The sequence below is a fragment of the Manis pentadactyla genome, chromosome 3 (assembly GCF_030020395.1).
Source record: "Manis pentadactyla isolate mManPen7 chromosome 3, mManPen7.hap1, whole genome shotgun sequence".
In the NCBI taxonomy this organism is placed as follows: Eukaryota; Metazoa; Chordata; class Mammalia; order Pholidota; family Manidae; genus Manis; species Manis pentadactyla.
Window position 1 is genome coordinate 220,676,907 of NC_080021.1, and position 17,282 is coordinate 220,694,188.

Genomic DNA, 17,282 nt, shown 5'->3' on the forward strand with positions numbered 1-17,282 from the left:
AGCTGGGTCAGGGCGCTGGGGGCCCGGGGCGCCCCGTGCCTCGGCCAGCGGCTCACCCACCGTGATGATGAAGGGCAGCGTGTTGATCATCTCCAGAACAAAGGAAACGCGGAAGATCTGCTCCCAGATGTTGCCCTGGGGAGCCAGGGGGAGGGGCGGGGGGCGGGGGCAGACACGCAGACCAGGTCAGGGGGCGGAGGGGCCCGAGGGGTGGGGGGCATCAGCTGGGGCGCACTCACCTTGTAGCTGAGGTAAATGAGGAGCATGGTCTCCAGGAAGCTTACTGTGGCCACGATGACCTGGGGGCAGGAGCCTTTGAGCAGGACTGGCCGGAGGGGGCAGGGCCACCCAGAGCCACACCTGCCCACCGCTCACCTGAATGGCCCACAGAGATACCTTCCTCTCCACCCACAGGATGGGTGCCCTGTGGAGACAGCAGGACAGCCTTGGCCACGCCTGCCACCTGGGAGGTGCCCACCGTGGGGCAGGGCAGTGGCTCGAGGGCCCTTTGCCTGGACACGCTGGGGGCAAGTGCAGCCTGAGCCTCAGTGGCTTCCCTTTGCCCCTGGCCCCTGGGAGCAGGGCCCCCGGACACGTCGCTGCAGAGGAGGCACTCAGGCCCCCCACTGTTACTGGGAGGCATGGCTTCTGGAAGGTGTGGGGGCTGCTCTGCAGCTGGGCCAGGGGTGCAGGGGTGGGGGGCACAGGACCGCTCATTGTCTGGTCCCAACAGAGCTCTGGGTACTGGAGACGAACCGGGAGAGGCAGGAAGGGAGAAGCACGCGCCTCGCGGGGGAGGTGGCCGGGCCCCTGGGGACCATCCTACACCAGCCAGGCATCCCGGCCGCTCTGGGCCACTTCCCACTGCTTGACCGGGGCACCCACTTTCCTTGGCTGGAAGCGCCCTGAATTGGAGGTGCGGCGCAGGGCTCATCTGTAGGTGCTCCCTGTGTCCCCCTCCCCACCCGTGACAGGGGCTGGTCATTCTAAAGTCGCTCCTGGAGCTCTGCCCACCGCATGGCCAGGGCCTGGGGGTCCAGGAGAACGTGCCTCAGGGGACCCAGGGGTTCAGGCACTGAGGGTCCTTGGTCCACCCACCCCGCCCCGCCTTGGGCCTGGGAGCGCGAGTCCGGGCAGTGAAAGGTCAGCGAGCCGAGCAGGGGGCTCACCAGTTGATCTCGGCAGAGGACTCATTGAAGGTAAAATTCTGCTTTGCGCAGCCCCAGCTGTGGAGACACAGAGCCGGCTTAGCCACGGCCCCTGCCAGCAGCGCCCGGGAAGGGGCCCTTCCCAGGCTGGCCTGGGCTCCGGGAGCGCAGGGGGCGCCCGCCCTCCACCCAGGCCACCCTCCACATCTTGGGCAGGCATCTGTCCTAACACTCGGGCCAAGAGCCGGCCGACCTCACGCTGCGCACGGCGCCTGGGGAGAGCTGGGCTCTGCCCGGTCTGCCGGCTGCGGAAGGCTGCTTGTCGCCAGACTGACCCTGGAGCACGCAGGGCCTCCCAGAGGCCAGAGCGGCTGCAGGCAAGGCTGGACAGTGCGCGTGAGACAGGAAGAGGAAGCCAAGCTCGCACCCCCGCTCGGGGCTGTCCCGAGGTCGCGCCTGAGGACAAGCCTCCCCCTTGCGCCACCTGGACACCCAGCCACTGGGAAGGTGGACGGCATGGGGACCTGCTAGCTCCGCCCCAGGCTGCAACCAGTACCAGGTTCGCTGACCAAGGGGACCCACTCTCACAGAGCCCTCCCCCCTTTCTCTCTACTGACCCACTTCACCCTAAACCCAGTGAAGTGGCCGGCCATCCTTCCTTCCATCCACCATCCCTCTGTCCACCCACTAGCCACCATTTACCATCCATCCATCCTCCCCGCATCTGTAACCCATCCACCACCCATCTATCCATCACCCTTCTCCCCGATCCACGTACCCTCCCAGCCACCCATCCCTGAGCCAAATGCTGTGCCGAATACAACAGTCCCGGGCCATGGAGGACGTGCCACCAGATGTCCCAGGAGCCTCTGGGAGTGGGACAAGGTGGACGGAACCCAACAAACTGGCTTGAAAGTCAGTTAGTGCCCCGTTTTTCTTCTCAAACCACAAAGGCAAGGTCTGCTCTCCCCACCCCAGGATAAAGCTGGGAGGCTTCTTCTCAGGAGGGAGAGAGAGTCCGGCCCAGGGTCACCGGTTCCCTGCGCCTGTGGGAGTCAAGCCTGCGCTGCAGGCCTTCAGGCCCAGCCCGCCCCAGGCTCGGTGCCAGGGCCCAGCAGCCAGGCCTTAGCCTCCAGGGAAGAGGTGGGAGAACTGCTCTGGGGAGAGAGCAACCGGGCTCTCCCAGGCGACAGCAATGCCAGGCCACAGCCTGGCCGCAGGGCCCCGGGCATCGCAGGGCCCACCCTTACTGTTCCTGGTGCCCAGGCAGCCAGGCGTTTAAGGAAATCGACTCAAGGTGCGCCTGGGAGAAGCTGGCTGGGCAGGAGAGGAAAGTGTAAGGAAGGAAAGATAAGACACCCTCCAATGCTGGGGGCAGCGCACGCCCGAGGCAGGACCGACACTTGAAGGTGGAAGTTCTTGGAAATTAGAAAATGACAGCAGAAATGGCCAAGTCATCCGAGGAGCTGGAGATAAGGCCAAGGAAATCCCCCAGGAAGAGCGCAGTGGGTGCACAGGAGAGAGGGCAGGGGTGTGCAGGGCCGTCCCAGAGGCCAGCACCTGCCCACCGAGAGCCTGGGAGGGGAGGCCATCCCTCAAAGGCAATTCAGGGAGCCCAGTGCCGGGCCATGGCCCACGGAGACAACAAGCCACCACACCAGGGCCACATGGAGACTCGCCAGGCCCAGGCAGGGACCTGCCGGCGTCCAGGGAAGAAAGCTGCTCCCCACAAGCACTGCGAGTGGACACAGCTGCAACGCCGCAGTAGCACGGGGGGCAGGAGAGTCCTTCAGCAGGGGCCTGGGAAGCCACCCGAGGCCCCGAGGAAGTGAAGTCACCGGGAAGAGTCGCCGCGGGGCTAGGGCACTGGCAGAAGCCCGAGTGGGGGGCACAGAAGCCTGCCTGCTCGCTCCTGGCGCTCCAGGACCCCGCGCACTGCTGGGGGTCACGTTTCAGGCCGGGGGTGGCCGCAGAGGCAGCCACAGTCCACAGACGGGGGCGCCCCCCAGCCCCCTGCACTGAGCCCGTCGGCCAGTGGGAGCCTGCGTGCGGCTCCATGGGCCGGACGCTGGTTGGGCGCAGGGAGGGCTCTGCACGGTGCCCGGCCAGGATGCCGGGGCAGACCCCACGCCAGCCCAATGGGCCCCACAGGCGCACCGGGCACCAGGCGAGAAGCCCCGCCGCGCCCCAGACCTCACGGGGCGCCCACCATCCGATCCCCAGGGCCGGGTCGTCCAGCAGGACTCGGACAACGTAGAGCAGGCAGGTCAGCAGCTTCAAGGAAAAGTTGAACAGTCTGATTCGCAGGCCTGCGGGGGGCGTGATGTCAGGGCTCCCAGCTGCCTGGGGCCCGCACCGCCTCCTGCCGTTTGGTCCTCCCTGTGCACCTCGGGTGCCCACCCACAGTTGCCCTGGCACTGGGCCCGCCTCTGAGGGGCACAGGGCAGGGTGTTCCCCACACCACCCACTCCTTGAGCAGGGCAGGCAGGGGCCGGGGTAGTGCGCCGATGGACGCAGGCCCAGGGGCATGCATCCAGGGGGGTCTGAGGTGGCCAGGCTCCTACTGGGAAGGCAGGTAGGAGGGGCCCGGCTGCAGGGCGGGGGCCACAGGGAACAGGTCCCATCTCCCACTGGGAAGGTGGCATGAAGCTGAGCCTGCCCCTGTGCCCACCACAGACACCCCGCTGGCCCTCACTCACTGGATCTCTGGTTTTTGATGAAGAACAGCTTGAGTCGCTCCTTGAACGTGTTCTCATTGACATAGAACTCCACCTGGACCCTGGGGTGGGGGGGAGAGCAGCATGGGGGCCCTGGGCCAGTGGGGGCCGCAGGGAAGAAGCCCCGCCCTTCAGGAGCCAGATTGACAGACGGCAGCCGCGGGGTCAGCACCTCCACCTCAGGTGGGCAGTGCACTGTACCTACCTGCACGCGTGCCTGCAGACCAGCCCACCAGCCCTCCAGGCCCGGCACAGGAGGCCCCTCCTACCTTAGGCTGTCACAGGCAGCCACCAGGATCAAACGTGCCCTGTGTGGCCCTTGGCATACAACTCAAAACATGCCTTATTGGATACACAGAACATTCCAGAAGCTGAGGGTCAGCTGCTTTGTCTGGTGGCCCTGGTGGCTGCACCTGTGGCTCATTGCAGGTTGGAGCAGAGGGGCCGGCAGGAAGTAGCCTCCCCTGCACCCTCCCACAGGCCGGCAGCGGGGCCCCTGCACCCCAGGCCAACTCCAGATGCCCCACGCCCCTGCCCAGGCTCCCAGTGACCTGGAACAGCAGACCACAGCAGGCCCAGCCCGAGCTGCCAGGCATCAGACGTGGGGGCCATCTGGTCGCCCACAGTAATGTGGGCCCCAGGCAATGGGCCGCTGGCCCCGCCGCCCGCCGCCTGGGTGCCTGGTTCCACCAGGCTCAGCATCCCACCGGAAGGAAAGCTCCGGCTGACAGCAGGCAGGGCAAGCCAGGGTTCCCTCGGCCAGCCTGGCCTTCCCCACCCCACCTCCCTGATGCCAATGCCAGGGCAGGGGCTCTGCACGAGGAGAGGGTGTGGCATCTCCCTCTGCGCAGGCCCCGCTCCCCCAGTGCGGACGTATGGCGGCGGGAGTTTTGGAGGGTCTGAAACGCCCATCCTTGCCCAGCACCTGGGGCCACAGTCGCGATGCGGAGCTGTCCATGGGGGCAGTGGTCTGGGCCCGCCCTGGAGATGGGGCCTGCAGGAGGGGGCCTGGGCAAAGCCCAGCACCTTCTCCCCCTGCCCAGGCCGGTGCCTCAGCCGGGCCACAGAGGCCTCCCTGGTCACCGGGCTCAAGAAGGCCCCAGAGGAGGTGGGGGTGCTGCACCCTGCCCCACTGTCCCTGTGCAGGGGGGTCACCCACCACACCCAGGGCCAGGGCAGCACAGGACTCCCGCAGGCCAGCAGGGGCCACACCCACTGCACCCCAGCATCCCCCACTCTACCTGAGCACCCCCCTGCACCCAGAGCACCCCACTGCACCCCAGCACCCCCACTGCACCTCTCTTGGTACCAGCAGGGGTGCTCCTGGGATCTATTTGAGAAGTTGGCTAGATAAGCTGGGCCAGGCCTGGGCTCAGTCTGGTGGGGTTTTGGGGGCAGATGCCCCTCAGTTAAGCCTGAGGGGTCACACAGACCCCATCACTGCAAAGCCTGGGTGGAGGGCTCTCCAACCCCAGTCTGTGTCTCTCCCCTCAGGTGTGACCCCCACAGGCTCCTACCTGGCAAGGCCCCACCTGGCCCCTGTGGCTGGTGGCCGAAGGCTCCTTCATCCTTGGCCCCCAGCACCACCCACACGGCCCTCCCTGCCCAGCTTGGATCCTGCCTCTCCCCATTTCCCAGCTCCCCCCACCCCCAGCCTACATGTGGGGCTCTGCTGGCCTGGTGTGAGGTGACCCCCAAACCCAGCTCTGCTCAGAGCCCCAGCTTACTCCTGCCCCCCAGCTCCCCAGGGGGCGCCCCCCAGGCTCCCCTCTGACCCAAGGGGGTGGCCACACTCCTCTTCTCAACCCACATCGGACCCCAGGCCCATCGCAATTCCGACGTTGCCCACGTCCCCCTCGGCCGCCGGAGGGCTGGGCCACCCTTCCTACAGCTGAGCCTCCTCACCCTGCTGGCTCCAGGCCCTCCCGGGCCGCCCCCCCCATCAGCCCCCCATCCTGCTGGCACTGGACCTCACTGGGTGAAACACTCCTTCTTGTCCACCTGCCCATCTGTCTCCCAGGCAGGCTCACCTCTGACCTCCCACCTCTGGGCCTGCCCTGGCCCACCTGGTCTCCCCTCCCCGGGCCTGCCCGGGCCCCACAGCGCCCTCTGACACAGCCCTCTGCCCCCTGCCATCCCCCAGCCTTCAGGACTGCCGGCTCCTCTCTGCTTTCTCTGTTGCAAAAACCCAGGGAACCCCCCCCAACCCAGCTCCTCCCCAGGGACCCCAACCTGAACCTTTAGCCTTGCCCCACTTCTAAGCAGAAGCCCCTCCCCAGGCCCCAGAAATGGAACCCCAAGGCTCCCCTCAGCTGGGCCTCCTCCCTGGCCTGGACAGTCCCCCGCAGCGCTGAGAGGGCCCGCGGCACCTCGCCTGTAGGCAGGGAAGTTCGTGAAGCCTTTTTCTCCTTTAATTTTTCATGAGCTGTGGCCGCATCCTCTGGCCCCACCGCAGAGTGAATTACAAGCTGTCCATTCACCCAAGGTACCTTCAGGGATGGGGCCTGGCGCTGGACCTGCGGCCCCGGGGCTCACCACACAGGCTGGGCCGGGGTGGATGGCGGCTCTTTGCTTGGCAAGCTCCTGGGAGGAAGCAAGCCAGCTGGCCACAGTCGGCCAGGCCTGCCAGTCGGAGGCCCTGCCCTGCGTGAGCCTCGGCCTCTCACCTGGGGAAGGGCAATGGCAGGAACCATCTGCCACCGGAGTCCGGAGGGTACCAGGCAGGCACCTCTCTTACAGGCCAGCTTCACATTCGTTTAGGGTGGAGGGCAGAGTGGGGACGGCCCAGGCTGCCTCGGGACCTGGTGCCCGTCTGCTCCTGCAGTGCAACCATCGGGGCCGGCCTCGTTCTGCGTCCCTGACGTGGCCTGTACCTATTGTTCACATCACCCGTGAAAGACAGGCCCCCAGGCCACAAAGTGTGGCTACGGATCAGAGCCAGCTGCGGCTCGAGGCCCCGCGGCGGAGCTGGTGACAGAATGCAAGGGAGGCCACACTGGGGCGCCAGTGTAAGCTGGGGGGGCAGGGGGCACCAGGCAGGGAGCTGGGCCAGGGCCCACACAGGGCACGGAGCAGCCTGCAAAGGGCCGGTGCACCACAGCAAGCGTGGGCCAAGGGGGTCTGCTCCTACATTGGCTTCCCTGCCCCCCACCCATTCGCTGCTGCGGCTGGACCCGGCAGGGGGCTCGGGGAGGTCAGGGCGCAGCGGACCTGCTGCCCAGGCCCAGGCCTGTCTGAAGCAGGTGTGACTCACAGGGCACGGGGGAGGCCAGGCCTCAGACAGCTCCTGGGCACTGCTGGGGTCAGGCCCTGGGCCCCGCGCCCTCTGTCCTGTTCTGAGCAGCCCTCAGACTGGCGAGGCAAGGTACCCAGGCTGGGCGGGCAGGAGGGCCATCCCCCAGAGCCCTGCCACGGAGCCCCTCAGAGTGCTCGGGCCAGACCCGCCCAGAAACACATGGAAGCCGAGGCCCACCGAGGCTGTCCAGGGTCCCCCAAGGGTCAGAGGCCCGGGAGCTCTGGGTCCCCAGGGGCCTGGGTCTCAGCATTCAGAGGCAGGTGGGTCAGTCCCCAGCTGGTGGCTATGCCCGTCCCCATGAGGCCCAGAGTGGGCGCAGGCCGCATGTGGGGCCCAGGCCACCACCTGCCTGTGCCTGGGGTCCTGTCCACGGACCTGAGGAGGAGGCCGCCCTGCGCCGTCAGAGTGGCTTGAACCCCACCCACCCCACACACCAGACAGCGTCTGCCCGGCCAGGAGCCATCCAGTCACTAGCTGGGCAGGTAAAGCCTGGGGGCTCCAGCTCTGCCAGCCGTAGCAGGCTGGGCAGACCTTCCAGGCCTTCCTGGCAGGCAGCTCTGGCACAGATGGTCTGTGCCAGGAAGCTCCAAACACAGGGCCAGGCAGCCAGCCCCAGGGGGAGAGTGGCCAGGCACCGGTCCACAGCCCGCCGGCCCGACAGCCTCGCACTCACATGGGGCCGGGGTCCAACTTCCTCCCTGCCTGGGTCCGTCGCTAGGTGCCCTGGCTCTCGGCAGGTGCCTGGGAACTCCACCCAGGAGCCCACGGAGCCGGCAGGCGAGAAGGAAGAGTGGTGCCCAGGCCCAGCCACCAACCCGCCAACACAGACGCTGGCTATTCTGAGAATGGGCAGAGCCTGCATGCAGCCTAGGGGCCCAGTAAGGGCAGACGTGTGGCTCACTGCTCCACCCCCTGGGCAGCGGCACTTCCAGGGGGTGGGTGGACAGGAGCTGGGCCCTGGGCAGAGGACTGGCGGGGTAAGCTGCTGGGTTTTGGCCCGCCTCTCCCAGACCCTCACGGAGGCTCTCCAGAGCCCCCTGAGAGGGTGTGGGGGTGTTCTGGAGCCTTCTGCTGAGCCAGGGACTCTAGCAGGGCAACTCCGGCCAGCAGACCCATAGCCTCGGCCCCTTGGGCGGCTGGGGACTGTCTGCTCCCCTGCTCCTGCCGGGTACAGGGTCGCAGCTGCAGGGGTGCCGGGTGGGACTGCCCCGCGGGAAGCACTGGGCGGCGGCTGCCCCCAAGGCGATGCTGATCGGTGGAGGTCTCAGGGCCATGAGGTGGCCCCACTGCACCGCCCGGGCCTTGCTGCTCTCAGGGCTTGGTGCCCTAGGCCTCGCGTGCCCTAAACCCGAACTGAAGCCAGGAAAAGGGGGGTTCTCCATGGGGGCTCCCAGCAGGCTGCCCGGCCCGGCGCCCTGGACCTGCTTAGACCAGGGGTGCCAGCAGTGATCTGCGTGCCTGGTCCCACACAAGCACCATGTTCCTGCCGTCTGGCTGCTCCTGACCGCTGTGGCCACCACGGCAGGAGGCTGTGGGGTACCTGGCTCTGCACGGCCCCATCTCCTACTCCCAGGCTTTCCCCCGGGGCGCGCCCTCCTTCCTGTCCCCAGCCTCAGACCGCCCCCGGCCAGCAGCCCCTGCTCTTGCCTAGTGGCAGGGCAGGTGGTGCCTGGCAGAGTGGACCCTCCCACGGGGCCGCACCCTCCTCCCAGGGCCCTGGCACCCCTGCGGACCCCACTACGGCTCCCTCCCTGCAAAGCACTTACTGAGACAGGGAGGAGTCCAGGCTGAAATCTTCCACATGAAGCCTGGGGACAGACACGGGTGGATGCATCAACATGGAAGACGGAATTAATGACGGAGGGCCTGGACTCCCGGGCCGGCAGGGACACAGACACATCGGGAGGCTCCCAGCAGGGTCACAGAGAGTTGGGGCGAGCCGTGCACAGACACACCCTGGCCGCCAAGCCCCCAGGCACGGTGGAGGTGCCCTTCCACCTGGAGGCAGCCCGCACTCGGGGTGCGGCGGGCACCCACCAGCCTGGCCCCTCAGCGCCCTGGCACTGCCAGGACATGCACCCCCTGTGCAGGCCCAATGGGGGCCACCCCACCTTCAGCCGAGCAAGGAGGTAAGATCAGCAGGTGTGGCGAGCCCCCAGGGTCCCGCTCCCGCCAAGCCTGCCCCAGGCACCATGTGACCCCGCGCCCAGGAACAAGACCCGCTTCACGGCCAGAAGCTGATGGCAGTGAGGGGGCGGGCCTCCCGGTGCCCAGTCTGCCGGCCCCCCTCACTCCCCTGCCCTCTAAGTGCCTATGCCCAGCAGCCCTGCCCCTGGCTTCCTGGTGCCAGGAATGGCTGGGAGCTGACGCTTCTTGGGCTGCCCTTTGGGCGGCCCGGCTGGGGTTCTCCCAGCCAGCTGCAGGCAGCTGGCACCCAGATGGGCGTGGCCTGTGCTGGGGGAGAGGCGGGGGGCTGGCCTGCAGGGCTGGGCCTGCAGCACGGGTGGGTCACAGGCTTGCCTCGGAGACCACGGGGCGGGCAGGATCCCGTCCTGGCGCCTGGGTGGTGAGCGGGGCTGCGGGGCACACTGGCAGGGTGGGGGAGATGAGGTCCTGGGGGGGCTGGGCTCTGCACAGGGCAGGGGAGGCCGGGGCTCAACTGGGCCCAAGCCTGGGTTTACTGGGAGGTTCTGGCAGGTTCTGCATGTTTCAGCTCAGGTTGCCTCTGGGGCCTCGGTGCTTGCCTGAGCTCTGAGTCGGGATGACAGCTGCACCAGGGGGTGGCAGGAGGCTGGCAGGGCCACAGCGGGGCCAGGAGCTCGCCAAGAGGTGAGGGGTGCTGCTGGGGAGACAGTAGTCGGGTTTCTGCAGTGGGGTGGAGGCCACGTGAAGGTGTGGGTCTGCAAAGGAGGCGGGGTCCCGGCTGAGATCCTAGGGCCACCTCCTGAACCAAGGGACACGGGGACAAGCCAGCTTGGGCCGGGGTGGGGGTCTATCTGCTGCAGCTGGACGGACAGGCCTGAGGTCACCACAAACATCTGACATTCAAGGCACGAGTCCAGGAGAGCAGGGCTCCCCTGGAGGTCCGAGGACCCCAGCTGTTGGCCAGGCCAGGCGGGAGTAGGGGTGCAGACTCAGGCGCAAAGCGGACAGCTGATCCCGAGCTGGCCGGGCGGGTGCCAGCAGGTGAAGGGTGCTTCCTGAAGCTCTCCCGATTCCCAGAAGCCCCCAGGTCTCTGCACACAAAGGTGGGCTCAGACCTCAGGCCGGGCCTCAGATGTCTGGGGAGGGGCCCAGAGGGCCGGGCTGCCCTGCAGCCACTCTGCAGCCCCCTGTGCTCCTGCTGCTGCCAATCCCCTGCCAGGCGTCTGCACTGGCCCCTCCCCACCCAGGAGGCACCCCCCCACCTCTGGACCTTTGACAAAGCCCCCTCAGCTGGAGTTCCCCGGTCTCTCTCTCCAGCCCTGCGTGTCAGCCCAGCTCTGCCCCAGCCGCCTCTTCGGACATCCTCTTCCGGTGACAGGCCTGGGTCAGTGAACCCTGCGCCTGAAGCTACCTAGGAGGGGGTTGCCTGGCGCCCAGCTCACGGGCCCCACCTGCCGGCATTTCTCTCCAGCCCCCCTGCTTCCTGTCCTTGGACCTCTCCCCGCTCTCTCTGCCCAGGGACCCCCCAAGACCTCTGCCCGCAGCCCCCATCGGGATCTTAGAGCTGACCCTACTTCTGCAGAGCCTTCGACTCCTCACCCCCCGGGGCCCATCCACACCCCCAGGAGGGTCCCCTCTCCCTGGCCTGGGCCCCACCTCCTGGGGCTCTCCCGGGCTGTGTCTCCAGGTACCCCAAACTCAGTGGTCCACAGAGTGCTCCCCCCACCTGCCACGACTCCCCACGCTCTCAGTACCTGACCTTTCCGCAGCCAGGCCACCAGCGTCCCCTCCAATGACAGACCCGTGAGCCCTCACTTGGTACAGAAACCAAACCCAGGGGCTGTAACCCTGCCCCTCGGCCTCGGCCTTCCTCCAGGTCAGCATGTGTGGTACTGGGCCCAGGCACGAGGAGGGTTTGCAGTGGCACCTGTGGGGTCCCCCAGGGTGGCCCCAGGTACAAAGGGGCATCACCACATGGCCAGCCCCTTCCTCACTGGCTCTTCGGCTCGAGAGCTTGAATGACGGCCCTCATCAGGCCCATCCCAGGTCACGCTCTCTGGCCACCCCCACCCACTGCCGCCTCACCGTGGGGCACAGCTGCAGACCCACAGACTCTGAGCCCAGGGAGCCCGGGATGGGGGCAGGGGAGAGAGAGTGGGTGCCACCGGCCCGCAGGGCCCATGAGTGGGGGTGCAGGGCGTTGGGGCTCTTGGGCACCGCAGGGCGTGGCACTGGGAACAGGCCCCTCCCTGTGGCTCAGTTCCTTGGGGCCAGTGGAGACCCCTCCCTCATCCTCGCTGCCTCCCTAGCAATGGTGAGGCCTCAGGAGGCTCTGGACCAGCCGGGGCAGGGCCGAAGCCTCGCAGCCCAGGGCCACAGCAGGCACCGCAGCTGACTGCCCCTCCTGACAGAGGCCCGCCGCCCCCTGTGGCTGTGACGGAAGCCCCCTCAGGCCCATGTTCCCAAGGAGCAGGCCCTGCCAGCACCCCTGCTCCCAGCCAGAGACCCTTGGAAGTGTGCCTCCACCGCTCCAGGGTGCCAGCTGGGCAGCTGCAGAGCTCCCTCTACTCCATGCTGTGCAAGGAGGCTGGCAGGACCCCGCACCCCAGGGCCTGCTGCGGGACCAAGGGAGGCCACCCAAGGAAGGATCAGCACAGGACCTAGGGTGGCAGAGTGTGGGGAGGGGGAGGGCTTCCTGGAGGAGGTGGCCCCACCACCCAGCTCCAAGCTGCACTGTGGCTCAGATTCAGCTCAGGCAGGATGTGCCATCCCAGTGTCCCTGCAGCAACGGGCAGCAAGGGGAGCCAACCCCTGGCAGGGGCCAGGTTGGCTGTAACCAGATCGTCTGGAGGCACTGCCCCGGGTACATCCAAGAAGAGGATATTGAGGGAGTCTGGGCCTCAGGGTCCTGGCCAGCACTGCCTCCTTCCTGCACATTAGCTGTTTCAGGGCCTGTTGGGGGCACTTAATCTTCAGCCTTAGCATCTCCTCTGGCAAATGGGAATGACTGCTGGGCAGCAGCCTCCCCCAGGGTGGCCTTGAGGAACGGCAAACGGGGTGTGGGGGTGGGGAGGGGCCTGGACAGCCTGGGGCCAAGTGTGGGGGGGGGTAGGGAGGGACTCCTGTTACCCAAGGTCCTGCCATCTGCTGGGCTGAGTCTCTGCCAGCTCCCAGCCCGACCCTGACATGGCATCACACCCCTGCCCGGCCCTGGCTCTGGCTGTCCCCTCTGCCTGGAGGGCGCCCGCCCACTGCCCCATGCTCTCCTCGCCCAGGCCCGGCCGGTGCCTCCCCACCTCTCAGGCACAGGTCTCTGCCTACACCAGGGTGGGTCTGATTCATCTCTGGTTCCCCCGCAGCATCCAGACAGGCTCCCAGCACGGGGAAGGTGCTGGCACAGTAACAGCGCTGCAGACGGGGCCTCGGTGTCCTCATCCGTGAAGTGGGGGTGCTGTGCCCTGCCCTGCACTCAGACTATGCCCCCCGCCATCTGCAGGGAGCCACCTCCTGCACCCTGCCTGCACCCCAGCTCCAGTCTGCTCCGCAGCCTTTGACCAGCCTCCGCCTTCCCTGGGCCCCCGCTGCCGCTCATCTCTGAAGTGGGGACGCGGGCGCTGGCCCTGCCTCCCCTAAGAGGCCGTGGGAGCCCGCATGAGTGGGGTCTCCAGTGGGACGGGGCTGAGGCAGGAGGCGCCGATCCACCCGCACGCAGGTCCCTACTCGCTTCTGCCCCCCACCCTTACCCGCGGGCTCACTGCGCTCGGCGTCTGACAGCAGTAGGGGACTGGGGGTCCCAGAGGTGCCCCGGGGCTGGCTGGAGACAGTGGGTGGCCGGGGCGGTTGGGCGGGGGTTCCAAGGGAGACCCGGGCTGCCCTCCCTTTCCCCGGCTACAAGCGACGCGGCAGGCGCAGCCGAGCAGACCCCGAGCCGATGCAAGCGGCAGAGATGCAAAGCCCCTCCTGGCGGCGGTGCGCGGGGTCCCGGCCCGCTCCCCTACCTCTGGCCCACGTCGCTGCCCACGGAGCCCCCGCCGCCGGTCGGTAGCAGCGGGCTCAGCCCGTGCGGCTCCTCGGAGGCCGAGCCTCCGGCCGGGGCTCCCCCCGGGCCCGCCTTGCCCTCGGACGGCGAGCGCGGCAGCTTGGCCCGCGCCATCCTGCGGGAGCGCACGGCGGCTGGAGGCGGCGGGGGCGGCGCCGGGCGCGACCATCTCCGCGCCCCGCCCCGCGCTCCCCGCGCCGCCGCCGCAGTGGATCGGCCTGGGGGGCAGAGGCAGAGAGGCGGCGCTCCCCCCATCGGCCCACGGCGCCCGCGCTCCCGCCCCTCGCCCTGCGCGCCCCGCCGCGGCTGGCCCCCTTTCGAGGGATGCGAGTACCGGGCCTGACAGTCGGCGCTGTCGGAGGGGACGCCTGGCGGCGCGGTCACGGCGAATGGCTCTTGGCCGCCCACCTCCGCAGGCAGGAGCTGCTGGAGAGAGGAGAGCTGGCGCTGGTGCCTGGCCTGGGCCTGTTACAGCCGGCCTGTGGGTCCTGGGACCCTGGGGTGCTGCAGATGGTCTGTCCAGAGCTGTGTATGCCCCACCCCTGGTGCCCTTGCAGGTCGGGTGGTCCGCCGCCAGGCCAGGTGGGAAACAGTCTGACCTCTCTCCCCTGTTTCCTGGACCCCACAGTTGTGGGAGCTCAGGGCAACCATCACTGATGGGTGCCCGTATGCCAGGCTTAGCCTAAGCCAGGCACGGGACCCCAGTGCTGTCCTGGCAAGCGGTCTGTGCCCAGGGCCCTGAGGACCCTGCCCTGCTACCTCCCTGCACACCTGGGCAGCAGGTCTCTGGTTTGCAAAGTAGTTGCCCCAGGGACGAGGTGGCTTCCTGGGAGCTGGAGGCCTGGCAGGGGGAACGCAGCGAGGACCCTGGAGGGCTGGCCGGCTGGACCGACTCTTTGTGGCCACACGACACAGCGTTCTGCTCAGCCTCTCCATTTCACAGGTGAGGCGGAGGCCAGAGACGTGGCAATTCGCCCAGGGGACAGCGGGCAGGTGCTGCACTGGGAGATTCAAGGCTCTGAGTCTGGCTGCCCAGAGCCACCCGGGCGCAGGACACTCTGAGACCCCACTGTCCTCAGCAGCCTCCAGGCCCCCCTGCCTCACCCAGACCCTGTGCCAGACCAGAGGCTCCCACCTGCCCGACCTGTCTCTGAATCTCCATCCCACTGTGACCCAGCAGACCACCACGGCCTAGTGCTCATGGGAGGTTTGTGGGAGGGAGGCAGACCTCAGAGCACCCGGCCCCTGGCCTGACACCTTCCAGACACCCCGAGTCAGGGACATGTGGGGTAGAGCTCTGCGGCGGTCCCAGCGGACACTCACATGTGCTCCTCCCTGTGCTGCTTTTCCTGGCCCATGTCTGCCCTAGAGGAATGAGGTGTTTGTGCCCACAAAACCCCCTGCCTTCCCCCGGGGAGAGGGGTGAGCAGCTGGTGGCCACTGTTTGCCCTTCCTGTGCAGCAATCCAGAGCAGCGGCACAGGGAGACAGCCGGAAGCGTTTGAGGGCTGCTGGTGGTGGCACTTGCCCCGACGCAGGGAGATGCAAAGCAAGCGACCGCGGGCACCGGCAGGACCACACGCGACCCCAGCAGCCCGACCCATCCCAGGAAGCTCCTGGCATGCAGGACAGCAAAGGGTCCCCCATTCACCCAGCAGCGGGAGGCCCGGCACGTCTGGCCTGCCGGCCCACTGTCATTTGGCATCTTTTCCCGTTTCTGGTTTTTGAGGGGGCTTCAGGCACTGATGGCATGTGAGGTCCAGGCAGCCAGGTGACAGGGGCGGGACAACCGACGCTGCGTCTGATGGGATCTAACGGACACTCCCGTCTGATGTGCAGGGAAGGCCCACCTGCCAGCTGTTAGCAGTGGTCACATCTGGCTGGGGCCAGGGGGCCTCTTCAGCTGACTGCTGCGTCACTTATGTAGGGTTTGATTTGTTTTCAAGACAATCATTCCCTTGTCATAGAAAGTCAAGTGGCATGTTTTCTGTGTGGGGAAGAGAGACACCCGCCTCCTTCTCGCCCCCCAGTCCTGGACCATGAGGGGTGGGCAGCGGGCAGGCCAGACAGGCTCCAGGCCCCAGTGTGTAGAAGCCCTGCCTGCTCCCATGGGGGCCAGACAGCCTCCGGCCCCAAGCCTCACAGCGTGGGGGGCAGGTAAAGGGATGAAGCACCCTCTTATGCCTCCTACAAACATGACTTCATCCCCACCCAGAGCAGCAGGCCCCGTGGGGGCGTGGGGCCGCCCTCTTGCATCCCCCGTGCGGAGTGGGACTGCGGCTGGCAGGGGGAGGAGGCGGGGGTGGGAGCGGCCAGGCTCGCTGGAGGATGGGGTGGTGGGTCGCTCAAGGGAAGGACATGGTGGGGAACACAGGAGGAGCAGGGGGGCGGCCAGCTCCATTCTGGACATTCTCACAGTGCCCCCAAGACCACGTCCACACTGGCTGAGCATCCCTGCCTGGCATTCCAGAGAATGCCTGGTGCTCTGGGGTGACTGGGCTGGAGAGGGACCCAAGAGCAGGTGAGGATGGCAGGGCCTCTGGGGTGACACCTGCAGGGGTGAGGGCAGGTTGAAGGCTGCCCCCGGAGCCTCTGAGCCCAGGGACGTGGGCGTAAGACACTGAGGAGTGACTCAGAAGCCAGCAGGGAGACGGCTGCGGCTGGCATCACAGAATCCCCAAAATCACATCCAGAGGGCACTGTGGAGCAGCGCTGGGCAGGGTCATGCCTGCCCTGATCCCACCCTCTGAGGCCAAACTGCTGCCCCTATGGGTCCAGGGAACCCTCACCCGCGGCCCCACGGTGGGAGAGGTGAACAAGAATGCATCCTGATGGCCGTTGCGCCCCAGCTGGGGAGGCGCCTGGACTGCCCCTCAGATCAGAGCAAGGCCCCCGGGGCCACCGCAGGGGCAAACAGGCCCCCAGGAAGAGGCTCGGCTCCACCGATTGGGGAAATGCAGATCAAGTCCACCGTGAGACCCCCCTCCCTCTGGTTAGGCCTTGGAAGGCTGCCCTGACCCTCAGAAATCAGCAAGTGCTGGCCAGGATGTGGGAGGCAGGAGTACTCATGCGCCCGGTGGGGGGGATGGAAAGTGGTGCAGCAGCGGGGGAGAACAGCCTCGGTCTCCCCAAGAGTAAACAGAACCACCACGTGGCCCAGCACATCCCTGGCCGGGATCCACCCGCGGAACTGCAGGCAGGGACTCGAAGAGATGGACATACACGCAAGTTCACAGCGATGCTTTTCACAGCAGCCAAAATGTGGAGCAGCCCCCGTGTCCGTCGCGGATGATGGACCCACAAACTGCGGTCCGTGCCCACGTGGAATCTACTCGGCAGCCCAGGGAGGAAATCCCCACGTGTTCCTGCGCGGGGCACCAGAGGGCGTGCCGAGTGCAATAAGCCAGACACGGGACACATCTGGGGGAGGCTGCTCCTCGGAGGCCCCTAGAGGAACCAGTCCTTGAAGACAGAAAGTAGGAGGTGGGCCGGGGGCCAGGAGGGGCAGGGGCATGAGTGCCTAACGGGGACAGTCTCGGTCCTACAAGGTGGGGAACGCTCCGGGGTGATGTGGGAGCGCTGCATGTGTGAATGTGCTTATGTCCCTGAGCTGTGTTGTAAAAACAATGAAGATGGTAAATTTTATGTCACGTGTATTTTCCACACTAGAAATTGGGGAACAGTGTACAGAATTCAGCTGGGAGGGCTCCCACTGGCCCAAGTTGGGACAACTGGGCTTCAGAAGGGACGGTGACAGAAGCACGTGAGTCTCCTGTAACAGTCAGCACACATTTGGCACCTTACAACAGCGCAAAGGTGCCCCACAGCTCCGGAGGTCCGAGTCCCGCCCTCCATGTGTGCAGGCGCTTCCCCAGGGGGCTCCAGGGCAGAGCCTCCCCGCCCTTCCAGCTTCCAGAGGCTCCGCGTCCCAGGCCCAGG

At 67.1% G+C, this 17,282-nt stretch overlaps 1 protein-coding gene across 8 annotated transcripts in view; it reads right to left on the minus strand.

Moving 5' to 3' along the window:
* KCNT1 (potassium sodium-activated channel subfamily T member 1) overlaps positions 1–17,282 on the minus strand; it is a 51,098-nt gene that overhangs the window by 24,085 nt on the left and 9,731 nt on the right. For 2 of the 8 annotated variants that reach the window (XM_057499251.1, XM_036901554.2), the window contains exons 1-8: positions 13,304–13,614; positions 8,927–8,968; positions 3,848–3,927; positions 3,358–3,457; positions 1,170–1,226; positions 376–424; positions 240–299; positions 61–135 (exon numbers count right to left, since the gene is read on the minus strand). In XM_057499251.1, coding sequence (XP_057355234.1) covers positions 61–135; positions 240–299; positions 376–424; positions 1,170–1,226; positions 3,358–3,457; positions 3,848–3,927; positions 8,927–8,968; positions 13,304–13,599 — 759 coding nt within the window. In that variant the 5' untranslated portion in view covers positions 13,600–13,614. Of the gene's footprint in view, positions 1–60; positions 136–239; positions 300–375; positions 425–1,169; positions 1,227–3,357; positions 3,458–3,847; positions 3,928–7,833; positions 7,983–8,926; positions 8,969–13,303; positions 13,637–17,282 lie in introns of those variants that run through there. The other 6 variants (XM_036901555.2, XM_036901559.2, XM_057499253.1 and 3 more) reach the window with 5 other exon arrangements.